The 21,011-nt window shown below is 37.4% G+C and overlaps 1 protein-coding gene across 10 annotated transcripts in view; it reads left to right on the plus strand.

The window, feature by feature from the left end:
- LOC106086990 (F-actin-uncapping protein LRRC16A) overlaps positions 1-21,011 on the plus strand; it is a 184,737-nt gene that overhangs the window by 144,831 nt on the left and 18,895 nt on the right. For 9 of the 10 annotated variants that reach the window (XM_059368710.1, XM_059368713.1, XM_059368711.1 and 6 more), the window contains 2 exons: positions 15,822-15,984; positions 20,883-20,954. In XM_059368710.1, coding sequence (XP_059224693.1) covers positions 15,822-15,984; positions 20,883-20,954 — 235 coding nt within the window. The remainder of the gene's footprint in view (positions 1-15,821; positions 15,985-20,882; positions 20,955-21,011) is intronic. The other variant, XM_059368707.1, reaches the window with a different exon arrangement.

Consider the following 21,011-nt stretch of genomic DNA (forward strand, 5'->3'; position numbering starts at 1 on the left):
AAGTGCCTTTATCTGAATCCCATATGATCTTTATTGGTTTACGACTTAAAGTTTGGAAGTAATGTGTACTCCATTCTTAAAATACTTCATTTCAGCCCGATATTCTCATGATGTCTGATTTAATGGTGTTTTCAAGGGAGAGGTGGTCTTTCAGATACTTGGCTCTGAAATAATATCAGCATCGTGCTCTTCTCTCAAATACCATTTATTTAAACCCCATATTGCCATTGGCTTAAGAGGAGTCTACAGGACGAGGCGTCCCCCAAACACATGACCCCAAAATAGGTTATCAAATTCGTTTTCTAATCTCAAATACGTTTCATTTGAGCCACATATTGGCATGGTCGAAAAGTTTTTTCCCTTTGGGGATGTTTTGGGAAAGGGGTGATGCCCAAAATACATGGTCCTACATTTGGATATCAAATTCTACTCCCAAATACCTTTATTTAAAAAATTGCTGTTTGTGGGGTATTTTGGGAAAGGGGTAGATTAAATATGTCCGGTTTGGGGTATTGGCCTGGTGAGCAATACATTCTATTTGGGGGTTGTTATGGTGGTGGGACGTCCGCTAGACAGTTGGCCCCTAATGTTGATATCAGATACGTGGTCTACTCCCACATACCTTTAATTTGAGCCCCATATTTCCATAGTCGGCAAACATGACCGGCTTGGGGGGTGTTTTGGGGGATAGTCGGCCACTCAGTGAGTTGTCCTTGAAAATATATATCGGATTCGTGTTCCACTTTAAAAACCCTCTTATCTGGGCCTCATATTGCAATAGTCAGAAAATACTTACTATTTGGGTGGTGTTGTGGGGGTGGCGTGGTCCCGTAGACACTTTTCCCAAATATTTATATCAAATTCGTGCTTTACTCCCAAATACCTTTCATTTGAGACCCATGTGGCTATGGTCGTAAATTTGTCCCCTTTGGGGGATGTTTTTGGTGAGAGGCGGCCCCCCAAACACTTGGTCCCATATTTGGATATCAGATTTGAATTCTACACTTAAATACCTTTTATTTAAGCCCCGTATTCCCATGGTCAGTAAATAATTCCTGTTTGGGGGGTGTTTTGGGGAAGGCGTGGACCCCCAGAAACATGGTCCCACATTTGGATATTAGATTCGTATTCCAAGATCTGGCATTTCTGAAAATTTGGGTAAGGGGGAGGGTTCGCCGTTCGGCTTTAAGATAGCGTGGTGGTTTCGATATAAAAATGTGTAAATTTTGCATTTAAAATTCTTCCTAATAACTGCCCTTTATGAAAATACAAAGAAATTATTCTATCTTCATGGCAAAAGTCTACAAAGACTTATAGGAAATAGAAAATTATAAAGAAAATTGTGGAAATTTTTGACAAAAAGTCGAAACGTCTACTTTTTGCAAAAGTCGAAAAGTCGACTTTTTGCAACAATAATTCGAAAAATCGACTTTCGCTATTTTGATAAAAGTTGAAAAGTCTAAAAGTCGACTTTTTGTCCAAATTTGGGATCCCTAGTTGCAGCTCCTTCCGCCTGTATGGATAATATCTAAAAAGATCAAATTTATGTAGTTATTCTGCTTTTGAACATTAGAATTGTTTTTTTCTTACCTTTACATCAAATGCTACCATTGCTTTACGTATCCTTGGTTATGCGGTTATGCATTTGTTCAGCGCTCAGTCTTCTATGTTTGGTAGAGCCAAACATCAGCAGGAATGACCGTCGTATGATTTTTTGGAATTGCCGCGGCACACATGTCTTATTCCAGCGCACGGTTCCAATATATGTGGTTTTCTTCCTGATCAAAGTACGCGCCAAATCCAAATAATCAAATATCTCTCCGAAAGTTGAAGTACAACATTCTGCCCTTGATTCACCTGGTCAGAAAATTTCGAGAGCAAATCATTCCTTTGACAGGATAAAACGAATTTGAGTCGCAAAACCACCATATCTTTATGTGTGAAGTGGGTGCGACCTCTGTGTGGGAATAACTGCTCATTAACGGTCACTGCATCATGCGAAGCGTAAGCTGCTGTTAATAAGTTGCTGCTGTTGCGTATTTCCAGTGTCGAGTGTAAGACATTGTTTTATGCACTTCATAAGATCTAATGATAACGCAAAGTTATATATTCGACAACAAGTTGGGGCCTATAACTCTTCAAGAGGTTCACTATTCGATTTAGTGAGTCAAAAATGTAGCAAAAAAAAACATCGAACTCTTTCAAAATGATCGCTTTCCATTAGAGCTGGCAAACTATCGATTATCGCAACATTCGATAGTTTTAATAATAAATATCGATACTATTGTTAACTTCCCATCACCTATATTTCAAACGAAAATGAGAACTAAAAATCAAGAGATCGATTTATATAGAAGCAATATCAACGCACAAACCAAATAAAACCTAGGTTAATAAAGTCAGTGGGAAGCTCTCATGACTTCCCACTGAATCATTGTACAAAATGTTAGTCTAATCGGATAAAAATTGCGTCCTCTATAGGCGCAATGTATCTTAAAAGAAGTCATGAGAGAAATCATTGTACAAAATGTTAGTCTAATCGGATAAAAATTGCGCCCTCTATAGGCGCAATGTATCTTAAAAGATACATTCAATGTCGGATTGCTTATTATACCCTCCATCATGGGATGGAGGTATGCTAATTTCGTTACTCTGTAACTCCTCGAAATATGCCTCTGAGACCCCATAAAGTATATATATTCTTGATCGTCATGACATTTTAAGTCGATCTAGCCATGTCCTTCCATCTATCTGTCGAAAACACGCTAACTTACGAAGGAGTAAAGCTAGTCGCTTGGTATTTTGAAAGAATACTTCTTATTAAGTGTAGGTCGGTTGGGATTGTAAATGAGCCATATCGGTCCATGCTTTGATATAGCTGTTATATAAACCGATCATGGATCTTGACTTCTTGAGCCAGTAGAGGGCGCAATTCTCACCCGATTTGGTTGAAATTTTGCAAGAGATGTTTTGTTGTAATTTCCAATAACTGTGCTAAGTGTGGTTCAAATCGGTCCATAACCTGATGTAGCTCATATAAACCGATCTGGGGTTTTGACTTCTTGAGCCTCTAGAGGGCACAATTCCTATCCAATTTGGAATTTTGCATGTATCGTTTTGTTATAACTTACAACAGTTGCGCCAAATATGGTTTTAATTGGTCCATTACCTGATGTATCTGCCATATAAACCGATCTTGACTTCTTGAGCCTCTACAGGTTATAATTCTTATCCGATTTGGCTTAAATTTTGCAAGAAGTGTTTTGTTATGACTTCCAACAGTTGTGCCAAATATGGTTTTAATTGGTCCATGACTTGATATAGCTGCCATATAAACCGATCTGTGATCTTGACTTCTTGAGCCTCTAGAGGGCGCAATTGTCATCCGATTTGGCTGAAATTTTTTACAACGACTTCTCTCATGACCTTCAAAACACGTGTCAATTATGGTTTGAATCGGATATAGCCTGATACAGCTCCCATATAAACCGATCTCCCTATTTTACTTCTTGAGCCCCTAAACGGCGATATTTTGCCAGCTCTACTCAAGAATATTTATACTTTATGGGGTCTTAGACGTATATTTTGAGGTGTTGAAAATGGAGTGACTCCATTAGTTTACCTCCATCCTATGGTGGTAGAACATTCTTTGAATGTTACTGCAAGTGCTTTTTGTGCTTAGGTCGCATTGACAGCACAGCGGCGGGCGGTTCGTTTGGTTTGTCTGTTTTGGTCTCCCATATAAACCGATCTCCCGATTTTACTTCTTGAACCTTTAGAGGTCGTAATTTTTATCCGATTTGGGTAAAATTCTGCACATTGACTGTTTCTATGTCCTCTAACTTGCGCGCCAAGTATGGCTTGGATCGGTCCATAACCTGATATAGCCCCCATATAAGCCGATCTCCCGATTTTCCTTCCTGAGCCTCTAGAGGTTGTAATTCTTATCCTGATCTCTAGCATACGTGCCAAGTATGGTCTGGACCGGTACATAACCTGATTAAGCTGCCACATTAACTGATTTCCCGATTTTACTTCCTGACCCCCTATTTTATTTCCTTATCCGATTTAGCTGAAAGTGACCGCTTCTATGACCTCTGACATACGTGCCAAATATGGCCTACATCAGTCTATAACCTGATATAGCTCCCAAACCCCGGCTTGGGGAAACCAAAATCCCGGTTTTTAGAAATCTAAAATTGGGTTTTTGAAAATCGTAATCCCAGTTATGGAGAACAGAAACCCCGGTTTTGGAAACCGAATTATCGGTTTTAGAAAACTGAAATCTTTGAAAATTCGGCTTTAGAAAACCTCAAAACCTGCTTTGGAAAACCGAAAACCCGGTTTTTGAAAAACTAAAAATCGAATACGTAGTGGTGGAAAATCGAAAAACCGGTTTTAGCAAATCGAAAAACCCGATTTTTTAAAATCTAAAACCCGGTTTAAGAAAACCGATAACCTATTCTGGGAAACGGAAGACCACGTTTTGGGAACCAAAACACCGGTTTTTAAAAATCTAAAACTTGGTTTTGAAAATCGTAAACCCTGTTATAAAAACAAAAAACCGGTCTTGGAAACCGAAACTCCGGTTTTAGAAAACGTCAAAACCCGATTTGGAAAACCGAAAACCTGGTTCCTAAAAACTCAGTTTTGAAAAACTTAAACCCGGTTTTAGGAAATCGATAACCTGATTTTGGCAACCAAAACACCAGTTTTTGAAAATCTTAAACTCGGTTTTTGAAAATCGAAAATCCAGTTTTAGAAAACCGAAAATCCGGTTTAAGAAAATTTAAAACCCAGCTTTGGAAAACCGAATATCGAATTTTTGCACATAGTGTTCTGTTATGACAACAACTGTGCCAAGTACGGTTTAAATCGGTTAAGAACCTGATATAGCTCCCATATAAACCGATCTCCCGATTTAACTACTTGAGCCTCTAGAGGGCGCAATTCTTATCCGATTTAGCTGAAATTTTATACCATGACTTTTCCTTAAACTTTAAATATACGTGCCAATTATAGTCTGAATCGGCCCATAACCTGATATAGCTGCCACATAAACCGTTCCTTCGATTTTACTTCTTGAGCCTCTAGAGGGCGCAATTTCTATCCGATTTGGTTGAAATTTTGCATGTAGTGTTCTGTTATGACTTTAAACAACTATGCTAAGTACGGTCCGAATAGGTATATAACCTGATACAGCTCCCATATAAACCGATCGCATGATTTGACTTCTTGAGCCCTTACAAGCCTCTATTTTTGTCCGATTTGGCTGAAATTTTGCATAGAAAAGACTTTGTCAGAACTTTTTCCAATAAGAAAAAACTTGTTCAGAACTTGCTACCTGCTTTTAGCACCCAGTGTAAACTCTTACTTAGCACTTTGAATTAAATGAAAACAAATAAACTGAAAAGTAACAAAAACCCGGTCGTATAATAGCAAAAACAGCAACAAAAACATAAAAAGCACAAATAAACAAACGAATGAGTGGCTGGTGGCCTTTTTTGTCACTCCGGCCGCCGGCTATGGCTATGGAATACTTGAGAATCCAAAAAAAAAAAAACGCACCAGCCAGCGAACGTGTGTCGTTCTGTATTCTACTCCGTCAGTTATCGTTTGGCGTTGGCTAATAAAACAAAACAAATTTTCTTAATGGCAACTTAACTTAAATAACGAAAGGGAAAAAATAAACTTTAAATGAAAATTGTTGGAAAACCCAAAATTAACTCAAATTTTAATCAAAAAGTCTTAAAAAACAGAACCCCTCCAAAACAAAATGGGTCGTTTGGGTGATGCAATGTGTTGTTGTTTTCGTGTGCCTACCCCCTCCTATGAAATTGCCCGGGAATGTGAAGATGATTTTATAATTTTAAATAATAAAAAATCCCTCTCGAAAAGTAATCTCAATGAGCGTCTCATCGAAATGCAGCCTCTAGGAAATTCGTCAAAAATTAAAGTTGTGAAAACGCAAAATCGTGCGTCAAAAGAATTATCGCGCATATTTAGTGAGGATAATGACGACAACTATCTGCTGGAACAAAAAAAGTAAGCGGATGAGGAGAATAGCAAAAAAAAAAAAATATAATTACGTATTTTAATATGCCAAGCAAGACTGTTTTTGGTAAAAGCTAATTTAAAGTGTGCCCACAAATTTAAAACATTTTAAAACTACAACAGTCGCATCGTTTGTGTGTTTGTTTATTAATCTGGATGGCAAACGAAAAAAAAAATCACTTTTTTTCAAAAAAAAACCGGACTTTTATAAACTCTTAATTATTCTAAGAAGTCAACTAGTGGCTATCCAGTCATAAAAATTAATTAAATGCAATGATTAAAGTCCATAATTTGTTTTATATATAACAATCACTGATGTAGTTGGATTAAACCTCTCTCATATTAATTGAGGGCGGAAATATAAAACAAGTAAAAGTGTGCTAAGTTCGGCGGGGCCGAATCTTGGGAACCCACCACCATGGATTCTGCTAAATATGGGAGCTATATCTAGTTATAGACCGAATTGGACCGTACTTTGCACAGTTGTTGGAGGTCATAACAGAACACCATGTGCAAAATTTCAGCCAAATCGGTGGAAAATGGCGGCTTCCAGGGGCTCAAGAAGTCAAATCGGGAGATCGGTTTATATGAGAGCTATACCAGGTTATTGACCGATTTGGACCGTACTTAGCATAGTTGTTGGAAGTCATAACAGAACACCATGTGCAAAATTTCAGTCAAATCGGATAAAAATTGAGGCTTCCAGAGGCTCAAGAAGTCAAATCGGGTGATCGCCTTATATGGAAGCTATATCATGTTCTTGACCGATTTGGACCGTACTTGCCACAGTTGTTGGAAGTCATAACAAAACACCATGTGCAAAATTTCAGCCAAATCGGACAAAAATTGATGCTTCCAGCAACTCAAGAAGTCAAATCTGGAGATCGGTTTACATGGGAGCTATATCATGTCCTTGACCGATTTGGACCGTAACTGGCACAGATGTTGGAAGTCGTAATAGAACACTATATGCACATTTTCAGCCCAATCAAACAAAGATTGTGGCTTCCAGGGGCTTATAAAGTCAAATCAGGAGATCGGTTTATATGGGAGCTATATCAGGTTCTTGACCGATTTGGACTGTACTTGGCACAGTTGTTGGAAGTCATAACATAACACCATGTGCAAAATTTCAGCCAAATCGGATAAAAATTGAGGCTTCCAAGGGTTCAAGAAGTCAAATCGGTAGATCGGTTTATATAGGGGGTATACCAGGTTATAAACCGATTTGGACCGTACTTAGCCCAGTTGTTGAGCGTCATAACAGAACAATATACGAAAAATTTCAGCCAAGTCGGATAAAAATCGCGGCTTGTAAGGGCTCAAGAAGTCAAATTGGGAGATCGGTTTATATAGAAGCTATATCATGTTCTTGACCGATTTGAACCGCATTTGGCACAATTGTTGGAAGTCATAACAGAACACTATGTGCAAAATTTCAGCCAAATCGGACAAAAATTGAGGCTTCTAGGGGCTCAAGAAGTCAAATCGGGAGGTCGGTTTATATGGGAGATAAACCAGGTTATAGACCGATTTGGACCGTACTTGGGCCCGTTGTTGGGAGTCATAACAGAAGACCAAATCAAACAAAAATTGAGGCTTCCAGAGGCTCAAGAAGTCAAATCGGGAGTTCGGTTTATATGGGAGCTATATCCAAATTTGAACCGATATGGCCCATTTGCAATCCCCAACGACCTACATCGATATAAAGTATCTGTGCAAAATTTCAAGCGGCTAGCTCTACGCGTTCGACCGGTATCGTGATTTCGACAGACTGACGGACGGACATGTCCAGTTCGAATCAGAATTTCGAGACGATCAAGAATATATATATATTTTATGAGGTCTAAGGCGAATATTTCAAAGTGTTACAAACGGAATGACGAGTTTAGCATACCCCCATCCCATGGTGGTGGGTATAAAAATTAGAAAATATTAAACTTGTGGACTCTTTTAAACTCTAAAGTACATAAATAGAAATGAATTATTTTTTGCTTGTAAAACAAATGTGCTCTCTACCTTCCCTTAGGAAGTGCGGTGGAAAATTTTTAGATTTTTTTAAATTATAGACAAAACTTCTAAGCAAATTTCTAAATTAGTAAAGATCAAAGTTGAATGGAAAATCAGATCAAAATTGCGTTGCAAATAATAATTAATAAAATATAGTTGTAAAACCGGTTATATATTTCGAAAAATGTCAATAAAAACAATACAAAAATTTTGCCCATTCAGAACATTCCACTAAGGAACAGGGGCAAACTTCTCACATATCAATGAGTGCAGTCCGATTTAAGTTTTACGTTCAATGATAAGTGGCCGAGTCCGAACGGCGTGCCGCAGTGCGACACCTCTTTCGAGAGAAGTGTTACATGGCATAGTACCTTACAAATGTTGCCAGCGAAAAAGCGGTGTATGAAAACCGAAAATCTGGCTAGGAAAACCGAAAATCTGGTTAGAAAAACCGAATATTTGGTCAGGAAAACCGGTTTTGAAATACCTAAAACCCGGGTTGAAACACCGTAATCACGGTTTTGTAAAATCCAAAACACGATTTAAAACCGAAACCCCTGTTTAGGAGAATTGAAAAAAACAAGTTTAGGAAAACCGAAAAATCGGTTTTGGAAAACCATAAAAACGGGTTTGGAAAATCCTAAACACGGTGGTGGAAAACCGAAAAAATCGTTTTTGAAAACCAAGAAACTAGGTTTTGAAAATCGAAAAAACTGTTTGGAAAAGCCGAATTTTAAAATCTAAAAACCAGTTTGAAAAAACGAGAACAGAAAACCCGGTTTTAGAAAACCTCAAAACCAGCTTTTGAAAACTGTAACTCGGTTTCGAAAACTAAAAACCTGCATTGGAAAACCAAAAATCCAGTTTTTGAAAATCTAAAAACTAAAAATCGAACATGCAGTGGTGGAAAATCGAAAAAAAGGTCTAAGATCTAAAACCCGGTTTTGAAAACCGAAAACCCAAACTGAGAAACAGAAAACCTCGTTTCGGAAACCGAAATACCGGTTTTAAAAAATCTAAAACTTGCAATTCGTAAACCCAGTCATGGAAAATCGAAATCCCGGTCTTGAAACCGGAATACCGGTTTTAGAAAACCTCAAACCCTGCATTGGAAAACCGATAACAAGGTTTTTTAAAATCTAAAACCCGGTTTTTGAAAACTTATACCCGGTTTTATAAAATCGAAAACCAGATTTTGGCAACCGAAACACCGGTTTTTGAAAATTTAAAACTCGGTTTTTGAAAATCTAAAATTCGATTTTTGAAAATCGAAAATCCATTTTAGTGACCTGAAAATCCGGTTTAAGGAAATTGAAAACCCAGCTTTGGATTTTGGTTTTAGAAAATCGAAAACCAGATTTTGGCAACCGAAACACCTGTTTTTTAAAATCTGGAACTCGATTTTTGAAAATCTAAAATTCGGTTCTTGAAAATCGAAAAAAATTTCGCTAGCATTAGGAGGGGAAAACCAACGCTGATATTTTTTTAGATGTTCGCGCCAGAATTCAAACCTTCTTGTTCTGCATCATAAGTGAACATGCTTACCCCTGCGTCACGGTGTTCTCAAAGTAGAGTAGAGTACGATTGCAATATCACAATGTAGGATTAGGGTTGTCCAACCCCCAAGAAACCCCCAAAACGGGCAGATAGATAGGGGCAATAATGGAATTAAAAAAAAACGAGTTTCTTGGGGGTAGGTTAGGTTGAAATGAGGATGCGTATTTTAATTCGCCTCATGCGCCTAAGCCAGTTTTTTAAAAACCAAACCATTTTGGGAAACGGAAAACACGATTTCGTGAAATTAAAAAACCGGGTTTTAGAAATCTAAAACTTGGTTTTTGCAATTCGTAAACCAAGTTATGGAAAGCCGGTTTTAGGAAACCTCAAAACCAGCTTTGGAATACCGAAAACTTGGGTTTGGAAAACTGCATTGGAAAACCTCAAATCCAGCATTGGAAAACCGAAAACCCGGTTTTTGAAAAATTAAAAATCGAACACCAAGTAGTAGAAAATCGAAACCCCGGTTTTAGAAAGTCGACAACACAGTTTTTTTTTCAAATCTAAAACCCGGTTTTAGAAAACCGAAATCCCATTGTGGAAAACGTAAAACCTCGTTTCCGAAGCTGACACACCGGTTTGACTTCTATGGGGGCAAATTCTTATCCGATTTGTTTGAAATTTTGCAAAAAGTGTTTTGTTATGACTGCCAACACTTGTACCAAGTATGGTTCAAATCGGTTTATAACTTGATATAGCTGCCATATAAACCGATCTCCCGATTTGACTTCTTGAGCTTCTAGAGGGCGCAGTTCTTATCCAATCTGGCTAAAATTTTGTAAGTGTCGTTTTTGTATGACTTCCAACAGATGTGCCAAGTGTGGTTCAAATCGGTCTATAACCTGATATAGCTGCCATATAAACCGATCTCCCTAAAAGACTTCTTGAGCTTCTAGAGGGCGCAATTCTTATCCGATTCGGCTGAAATTTTGCTTGTGTCATTTTGGTGTGACTTCCAACTCATGTGCCAAGTATGGTCCAAATCGGTTCATAACCTGATATAGCTGCCATAGACTTCTTTAGCCTCTAGGGGGCGCAATTTTTATCCGATTTAGCTGATCAATTTGGCACTGGGTGTTTTGCTATGACTTTCAGTAATTGGGCCAAGTATGGTCTAAATCGGTTCATAACCTGAGCTGTCATATAAACCGATCTCCCGATTTGACTTCTTGAGCCTCTAGAGGGCGCAATTTTTATCCGATTTGGCTGAAAATTTGACACAAGGTGTTTTGGTATGACTTACTACAGATGTACCTTGAATGGTTTAATCCGGTCTATAACCTGATATAGCTGCCATATAAATCTCCGAATTTGACTTCTTGAGCCGCTAGAGGGCGCAATTATTGCTCGATTTGCCTGAAATTGGAGGGTATATAAAATTCGGCCCGGCTGAACTTAGCACGCTTTTATTTGTTTTTATTCCAATTTTAATAAAATTTTTAATATTGAGTAATATTAACGCCTCTTAGGCTTATCCACAGACACTGTTAAAAGATTTCGTCTGCCTAACGACAAATTTCTCAATTGGTCTTTATGCGATCGCAAGGTACTCATTATAGCTTGATTTAATATGAATATGGTTGATGTAGGTCCAGCTTTAGATTTCGCATTCAAATCCCCCACCTCGTTTATTTGCGTCAACCAACATAACGTTTGTCGAAAACCTTTGGTGATGGGTATGCAAATTTCTAGCCCGTACAAGCGAAATGACTTTTTTTTATTTATTTTTTCTCCCTCTTGATGTTTTTTTTTTTTGTATACAAAAACAATTTTGTTTTTTTTTTTTTCTATTTTCTTACGAATATTTTCTGGGTAATAAACATTAATCTTGGTTGATCAATGAGTGGTTCTAACCACAAACCAAGAAGTGTTTTTTGTGCCGATAAAATTCCAAAATTACATTCACTCTTAGTAGGGCGTAATTGTTTGCTTTATTTCAGTACAAAATCGAATTTTATTCAGGTTCATTGAAAACAAGTAACGATTGAACGACGCAAAAGGTTGTTATACAAAGAAACCAAAACCAAAAAAAAAAATTACAATAAGATATGAAGATTTTCCAGTGACAATATTTACAAAGGGATTAACAAGTGATAAGACAACAAAAAAATTAAACAATTAAATAAATAAAGTGATAAAAAGATGGAAAACTATAATTAAAACTTAAATTTTTGGAGATGTTTTCTAAATCATAATTTTTGTTTTTTTTTCAACAAAAATCAAATTTAATAGAAATTTAGTAAATTCAAAATTTTTATAAAAAATAAAAAAAAAAAATTTTAATGACTGAAAAGAAAAGTCCAATTTACTTAAAAAAATGGGGAAAAAATTATTATAAATAATAAATGATTTTTAGTACAAAAATCATAGTTATTTGAAACTCAATCATCACATTGAGAGATATTTGTCTTCAATTTTTTATTAATTAATTTTATGTTCTTTTGAAGTACTACTGTTTAATTCATTTCCAACAGTTGTTCAAATATCTAACAAAAGTTGTTATGAGAGAGATAAAAAGTGAAATAATAGAAACCAGCATACACATAAAATAAAAAATAGAAAAACAACTAAAAAGGCGTTAAGTTCAGCTGGCCGAATTTTGGATACCCACAACCTCGGGTATATATGTAAACCACCTTTCGTTAAAATCCGCTTAAAAAATGCATAACTTATGTCCCATAGCAGCTATATCGAAATATGATCCGATTTGGACCAATTACTCACAAGTACCAATGACTTGTAGTGCAGGGTATAACAAAATATAGGTCCTTTTGGTAGCCATATCAAAATATTGACCGATCTGAACCATATACGATACGGATGTCGAAAAGCCTAACATAAGTCGATGTGTCAAATTTTAGTGAAATCGGATTATAAATGCGCCTTTTATGGAGCCAAAACTTTAAATCAAGATATCGGTTTATATGGCAGCTATATCCGAATCTGGACCGATCTGGGCCAAAATGAAGAAGGTTCTAATATAACTCACTGTCACAAATTTCAGCAAAATCGGATAATAAATGTGCCTTTTATGGGCCTAAAACCCTAAATCGGCGGATCGGTCTATATTGGAGCTACATCCAAATCAAGACCGATCTGGGCAAAATTGAGGAAGCATGTCGAAGGGCCGAACACAACTTACTGTCCTAAATCTCAGCGAAATCGGATAATAAATATGGCTTTTAAGAGCCTAAGACCCTAAATCGGCGGATCGGTCTATAAGGCAGCTTTATCCAAATCTGTACCGATTTTGGCCAAATTGTAGGAAGATATCGAAGGGCCTAATATAACTCACTGTCCTAAATTTCAGCAAAATCGGACAATAAATGCGCATTTTATGGGCGCAAGACCTTAACTCGAGAGATCGGTGTATATGGCAGCTATATCCAAATCTGGACCGATATGGGCTAAAATGAAGAAGGATGTCGAGTGGCCTAACAAAACTCACTGTCCCAAATTTCAGTAAAATCGGATAATAAATGTGGCTTTTATGGGTCTAAGACCCTATATCTGCGGATCGGTCTATATGGCAGCTATATTCAAATCAAGACCGATCTGGGTCAAATAGAGAAAGGATGTCGAAGGGCCTTACACAACTTACTGTCCCATTTTTCAGCAAAATCGGATAAAAAATGTCGCTTTTATGGGCCTAAGACCCTAAATCGGCGGATCGGCCAATATGGCATCTATATCGAAATCAACACCGATCTGGACCAAATTGAAGAATGATATCGAAGGGCCTAACACAACTCACTGTCCTAAATTACAGCAAAATCGGACAATAAATGCGCCTTTTATAGGCCTAAGACCCTAAATCGGCGAATCGGTCTATATGGCAGCTATATCCAAACCTGGACCGATCTGGGCCAAATTGAAGAAGGATATCGAAGGACCTAACACAACTGACTGTCCCAAATTTTGGCAAAATCGGATAGTAAATCCGCCTTTTATGGGCCCAGAGCCTTAAATCGAGAGATCGGTCTATATGGCAGCTATATCCAAATCAAGACCGATCTGGGCCAAATTGAGAAAGGATGTCGAAGGGCTAAACACAACTCACTGTCTTAAAATTTCAGCAAAATCGGATGATAAATGTGGCTTTAATGGGCCTAGGACCCTAAATAGACCGATCTGAGCCAAATTGAAGAATGATGTCGAAGGTCCTAACACAACTCACTGTTCCTAATTTCAGCAAAATCGGATGATAAATGTGCCTTTTATGGGCCTAGGACCCTAAATCGGTGGATCGGTCTATATGGCAGCTATATCCAAATCTGAACCGATCTGGGCCAAATTGTAGGAAGATATCGAAGGGCCTAACACAACTCACTGTTTTAAATTACAGCAAAATCGGATGATAAATGTGGCTTTTATGGGCCTAAGACCCCAAATCGGCGGATCGGTCTATATGGCAGCTATATCCAAATCTGAACCGACCTTGGCCAAATTGAAGGAAGATGTCGAAGGTCCAAACACCACTCACTGTCCCAAATTACAGCAAAATCGGATGATAAATGTGGCTTTTATGGGCCTAAGACCCCAAATCGGCGGATCGGTCTATATGGCAGCTATATCCAAATCTGAACCGACCTTGGCCAAATTGAAGGAAGATGTCGAAGGTCCAAACACCACTCACTGTCACAAATTTCGGCGAAATCGGATAATTAATGCGTCTTTTATGGGCCCAAAACGTTAAATGGAGAGATCGGTCTATATGGCAGCTATATCCAAATCTGAACCGACCTTGGCCAAATTGAAGGTAGATGTCGAAGGAAGATGTCGGATTATTTATATGGCTTTTATGGGCCTAAGACCCTAAATCGGCGGATCGGTCTATATGGCAGCTATATCCAAACCGATCAGGCCCAAAATATGATTCAAATCGGTTCATAATCTGGTATAGCTGCCATATAATCCGTTCTTGGGTCTTGATTTCTTGAGCCCCTAGAGGGCGCAATTCTTATCCGATTTGGCTGAAATTTTTCATGAGGGGTTTTGTTATGACTTCCACTGTGCTAAGTATAGCGCAAATCGGTACATAACCTGATATAGCTTCCATGTAAACCGATCTGGGGTCTTGACTTCTTGAGCCTCTAGAGGGCGCAGTTTCTATCCAATTTGGCTGAAATTTCGCATGACGTATTTCGTTATGACTTCTAACAACTGTGCCAAATACGGTTCAAATCGGTCCATAACTTGATATAGCTATCATATAAACCTATCTGGGGTCTTGACTTCTTGAGCCTCTAGAGAGCGCAGTTTCCATCCAATTTGGCTGAAATTTCCCATGACGTATTTCGTTATGACTTCTAACAACTGTGCCAAATATGGTTCAAATCGGTCCATAACCTGATATAGCTGCCATGTAAACCGATCTGGGATCTTGACTTCTTGAGCCTCTATAGGGCGCAGTTTCTATCCGATTTGGCTTAAATTTCGCATAACGTGTTTTGTTATGACTTTTAATAACTGTGCCAAATATGGATCAAATCGATCCATAACCTGATATAGCTGCCACTTAAACCAATCAGGGATCTTGACTTCTTGAGCCTCCAGAGGGCGTAATTATTATCCGATTTCAACGTACGTATTAAATATTGTCCGAATCGGTCTATAACCCATTACAGCTCCCATATAAACCGATCTTTCCATTTTAATTCTTCAACCCCTTAAGGGTCTAATTCTTATTCGAATTGGCTGAAATTTTACACAATGACTTTTTTTGCCTAAAAAGAGATATCGGCAGAAGAACTCGACATCGATCGATGCGATCCATGGTGGTGGGTATATAAGATTCGGTCAGGCCGAACTTAGGACGCTTTTACTTGTGCAAATTTTGACCATGAACATTCCACTAAGGGACAGGGGCAAACTTCTCACATATCAATGAGTGCAGTCCGTTTCAAGTTTAAAACTCAATGATAAGGGGCCTCCTTTTTATAGCCAAGTCCAAACGGCGTGCCGCAATGCGACACCTCTTTGGAGAGAAGTTTTACATGGCATAGTATCTCACAAATGTTGCCAGCATTAGGAGGGGAAAACCAACGCTGAAAATTTTTTCTGATTGTTTCGCCAGCATTCGAACCCAGGCGTTCAGCGTCATGGGCGGATATTTTTTTACTTAAATTTTATTTATTTTTTTCTTTCCTATATCACATTTATTCTTATTCACTTTTCCTTTCTTTTTCGTTTTGTTACAGTGAAATTGAACAATCATTGGCCGCCTCCATATCTGATCGTGCCACAGATGAGGTCTTGGAAGCCCTAACACGACATCGTCGCGGTTTGGGCATTGCTGACTCACCCTCTGTTATGCTGGATGAACCACAGACACCCGATATAGTGCGTAGTCGCTCTAGTCATGTAAGTTTGAATGTTTCACATGCCCATTTTCATGCACATTCCCATCACTACATTGCAAGTTGTGAGGTATAAAAACACACACACACACACACACACACACAGAAATGCACTAAGCTAATCTTTTTCCAAAGGTCATATATTGTAATACCATGGCAAAAGTACATATTTGAAATATTTAGTAGAATACTGTGCATCATAACAAATAAAAATTTGTAGAAAAAATAGAATTTTGTTTTTTGTACGAATTACTATAAAAATAAAACAAAGTGTTGATAAAAATACTCAGAGTGAAAAATAGCCATGTCCGTCCTTTCGTTTACCAACATTGAATTTTTTGTTTTAGCAGAACTCTTGTATAAAATAAAATGAAATTAAAATAATATAAATAAGATTACATTTCATGATGCATTGTCAAAAAATCAGTCATTTCATCTTATTTACCAACACTAACTCATAGCCATTCTTGTCTGTCCATGTCACTGTAGTTAATACTCTGGAAACATTTACAGTGCATTGTAAATTATTTCGTTTGCTCATGGTGTATTATTAACATCCCCGTTTTGTTTGGATTCATTTGTTGTGTGTGTGTGTGTGTGTGTGTGCGTATGTGTCTTTTATTATTAGTCAGTGTCGTACGAAGACATATTTATTTAAACAAATATGTATCGTTCGTTTATTGTTGTGTTTGTTGTTCTTATTGTTTTGCATTTTTACGTAAACTTATTAACCTTTTTTCGCTTTGTATTTGGCTTTTTTTCATTTTTATAGACTTTTTTTACAAATGCCGTTGTTCATTGTCTTATCAGTAAACACACATTTGTTTATCAAAAACAGCAACAATAAAATAAAGAAAAATTGCTAGTTATATGCAATATGAGAAGATTTTTTACGGTCATTTATAAAAATAGATTTTTTTTTTTTAAGCGAGCAAGGTAGAATTTATGAATGGAAAAGGCGATTAACTAACAAAAGGCGATAACTAACGATTAAATAGCTTCTTCGATGCTTCCTGAAATTGAATTTTGTCAAAATTTTATTTGCTTTAGAAAAATTTGTCGAAATTTTGTCAATATTTTATTCTGTTAGGGCGAGATCACTAAATTTTACAATTTTTGTTTGTTGCTCTTTCGAGACGAGGTCAATGATTGGAGATGCAACTGGAAAAGGAAAGTCAAAGATAGCAACACACACCAACCACTATGGTGTTGGTGTGTGTTGCTATCAACAACTAACAGGCAAAAAGCTTGAAAAATGAAAAATTCGGCAGAGGTCGGCCAGGATTCGAACCTGGGCACACGGAACAATAGCGAAAGCCATTGCCGTTTTCTTAGCGTTCGAAGCCATCAATACAGCTTCCAACAGATGCACAAAATCATGTGTAGTACGGAAGAAGTGTGATTTGCCACAGACAGAATGTCTGTCAATACACAAAAATACATGCATTACAAGTACAACCAATAAGCAGGGTTGTCGAGCGTGGATAATGTGGTAATAGTATCATAGATGTGTTTTCGCTATTAATACGATTCAAATATTGGGTTGCCCAAAAAGTAATTGCGGATTTTTTAAAAGAAAGTAAATGCATTTTTAATAAAACTTAGAATGAACTTTAATCAAATATACTTTTTTTACACTTTTTTTCTAAAGCAAACTAAAAGTAACAGCTGATAATTGAGAAAAGAAAGAATGCAATTACAGAGTCACATGCTGTAAAAAAATTTGTCAACGCCGACTATAGGAAAAATCCGCAATTACTTTTTGGGCAACCCAATACAACATACTAACGCCTAGCCCTTAAAGCCATCACACCTAATATGGTTTAAAAGTCTTCTAACCAAAGACGCAGTGTCCTGTTAGGTCATTATGATTGATCAACTGTTTTGGGGTGAAGTGGTCCGCTCGATGTATGAGCAGAATAAAGATATCTAATTCGTAGTCCACAATCTTATTGTCATGAGCACAATATGGGGTTAAATCCACTTGAGCACAAATTTGAATGAGGCACTTCACTCAAAAATATCCATCACTTGATCTCCCTATTGTTTTAATAGGTCAAATAACCCATTGGAGGCGATTTTAAGAGTTAGAACATCACATAGATTCTTGGACAAAAAGTCTAATGTCATTCTCGTGATCTGCTCCCAAATACCTTTCATTTGAGTCCTAGATGAGATGATCAAATAATATGCCCATTTGGGGGGCTTTTTGAGGGTGTGGCTACCTCCAATTACTTGGAACTAATTTTTTATGTCTTATTCGTGGTCTACTCCCGAATACCTTTCATTTGAGTCCCATATTGATATGTACGTCCAATATGTGTGTTTGGGGGATTTTTTGGGTTTGGAAGACCCCTTAGATACTTGATCCCAATTTTTAATACCATATGTGTATTCTACTCTCCAATACCTTTCATTTTATATCCATATTGTCGATATCGGACCACTTTTGATTTTAAGTGGTGTTTATGAGGTAACAGGGAAGGATCCGCCCCTTACAGACCATATACGTAATCTACTCCTTAATACCTTGCATTTGAGTCCCATATTGTCAAAATCGACAAAAATGCCCATTTGAGTGGGTTTTTGTGGTCAGTGCGGCCCCCTAGGTACTTGGACCTAATTTTTAATATTAAATTCGTACTCTACTCTCGAATACCTTTTAATTGAGTCCCATATTGTCCCGATCGGCCTACATTTATATTTGGGCGGTGCTTTTAGGGTAAGGGGGAGGGTCCGTCCCCTTATGATATCAACAAATTCTATAGATCCCAATAGCTTTGATTTGGGTCCCCCATATTGTCATTATTGTCCCTTATACCTATTTGAGGGGATTTTTGGGTCGGGTCGGCCCCCTTGGTACTTGGACCAAATTTTTAATATAAAATTCGTACTCTGCTCTTGAATACCATTCATTTGAGTCCCATATTGTCCCGATCGGCCTACATTTATTTTTGGGCGTCGCTTTTAGGGTAAGTGGGAGGGTCTTTCCGCCTTATATCAACAAATTATATAGCCTATTGCACCTTCCAGACCATATTCGTAATCTGCTTCCCAATACCTTTAATTTTGGTCCCATATTGTCATTATCGTCCAATATATTTATTTGAGGGGGTTTTGAGGACGGGGCGGCCCCCTTGGATCTAATTTTTAATATCACGTTTGTATCCTACTCTCAAATACCTTTCATTTGAGTCCCATATTGTCCCGATCGACCTACATTTATTTTTGGGCGGTACTTTTGGGGTAAAAGGGACGGCCGTCCCCTTACGATATCAACAAATTCTATAGCTCCCAATAACTTTGATTTGGGTCCCACATATTGTCATTATCGTCTAATATACCTATTTGAGGGGGTTTTTGGGTCGGGGCGGCCCCCTAGGTACTTGGACCAAATTTTTAATATAAAATTCGTACTCTGCTCTCGAATACCATTCATATGAGTCCCATATTGTCCCGAACGGCCTACATTAATAGCCTATTGCACCTTCCAGACTATATTCGTAATCTGCTTCCCAATGCCTTTGGTTTGGGTCCCATATTGTCATTATCGTCCAATATACCTATTTGAGGAGGTTTTTGGGGACGGGGCGGCCCCCTAGGCACCTGGACCAAATTTTTAATATTAGGTTTGTACCATACTCTCGAACACCTTTTATTTTTGGGTCGTGCTTTTAGGTTAGGGGGGAACGTTTGCCCACCTTCCGATATCAAAAAATTGCAAAGCCTATTCCTTCCCGACTAACCTACACAATCTGTAAAAATTTCAAGAAAATCGGTTCAGCAGTTTTCGAGTCTATTCGGAACAAATAAACATACAAACAAACACAAATTGATTTTTGTACCCTCCACCATAGGATGGGGTATACTAATTTCGTCATTCTGTTTGTAACTCCTCGAAATGTTTGTCTGAGACCCCATAAAGTATAGATATTCTTGATCGTCATGACATTTTAAGTCGATCCAGCCATGTCCGTCCGTCTGAATGTCGAAAGCACGCTAACTTTTGAAGGTGTAAAGCTAGCCGCTTGAAATTTTCCAAAAATACTTTATATAAGTGTAGGTCGTCTGGAATTGTAAATGGGCCATATCGGTTCTTGTTTTGATATAGCTGCTATATAAACCGATCTTGGGTCTAGATTCTTAAGCCTCTAGAGGGCTCAATTTCTATCCAATTTAGCTGAAATTTAGCATGAGGTGTTTTTTTATGATTTACAACACGTGATTTAAGTGTGGTTCAAATCGCTTCATTACCTGATATTGCTGCCATATGAACCGATCGGGGGTCTTGACTTCTTGAGCCTCTAGAGGGCGCAATTTCTATCCGATTTGGCTGACATTTTGCACGAGGTGTTTTGTCAAAATTTTATTTCTATAGAAAATTTTGTCAAAATTTTATTTCTATAGAAAATTTTGTCCAAATTTTATTTCTATAGAAAATTTTCTCAAAATTTTATTTCTATAGAAAATTTTCTCAAAATTTTATTTCTATAGAAAATTTTGTCAAAATTTTATTTCTATAGAAAATTTTGTCAAAATTTTATTTCTATAGAAAATTTTGTCAAAATTTTATTTCTATAGAAAATTTTGTCAAAATTTTATTTCTATGGAAAATTTTGCCAAAATTATACCCTCCTCTTTTGGCAGTGGGTAGAAAATAGGGTGCTAGTAGGCAATCATAAAAAGGGCCAATAGGACGTATACTTAACATTTTAGTACGGCCACCAGGTGGTATGATTAACAATAATATCAAATTTTGATTTGTTTTCAAACACACATCACTGTTCACTACATTCTGCTAAGCCAGTAGTCGATGTTTATAGATTTTTAATATAAAAATTAATTTTATTTATATAAAAAATTATACCTTTAGTAATAAAATCCATTTATTTATAATTTCAGGACTCCGATGGTATGATATTGCGACCAGGACGTGTTTGCATATTGCCCAAACTAGGATTGGAATCACCCACTGTAAGTCTAAAATCACAGCCACCAAAGTGGTTGCAGTAAGAAATTATAACCCAAAAA

Source organism: Stomoxys calcitrans, chromosome 5, assembly GCF_963082655.1.
Source record: "Stomoxys calcitrans chromosome 5, idStoCalc2.1, whole genome shotgun sequence".
In the NCBI taxonomy this organism is placed as follows: Eukaryota; Metazoa; Arthropoda; class Insecta; order Diptera; family Muscidae; genus Stomoxys; species Stomoxys calcitrans.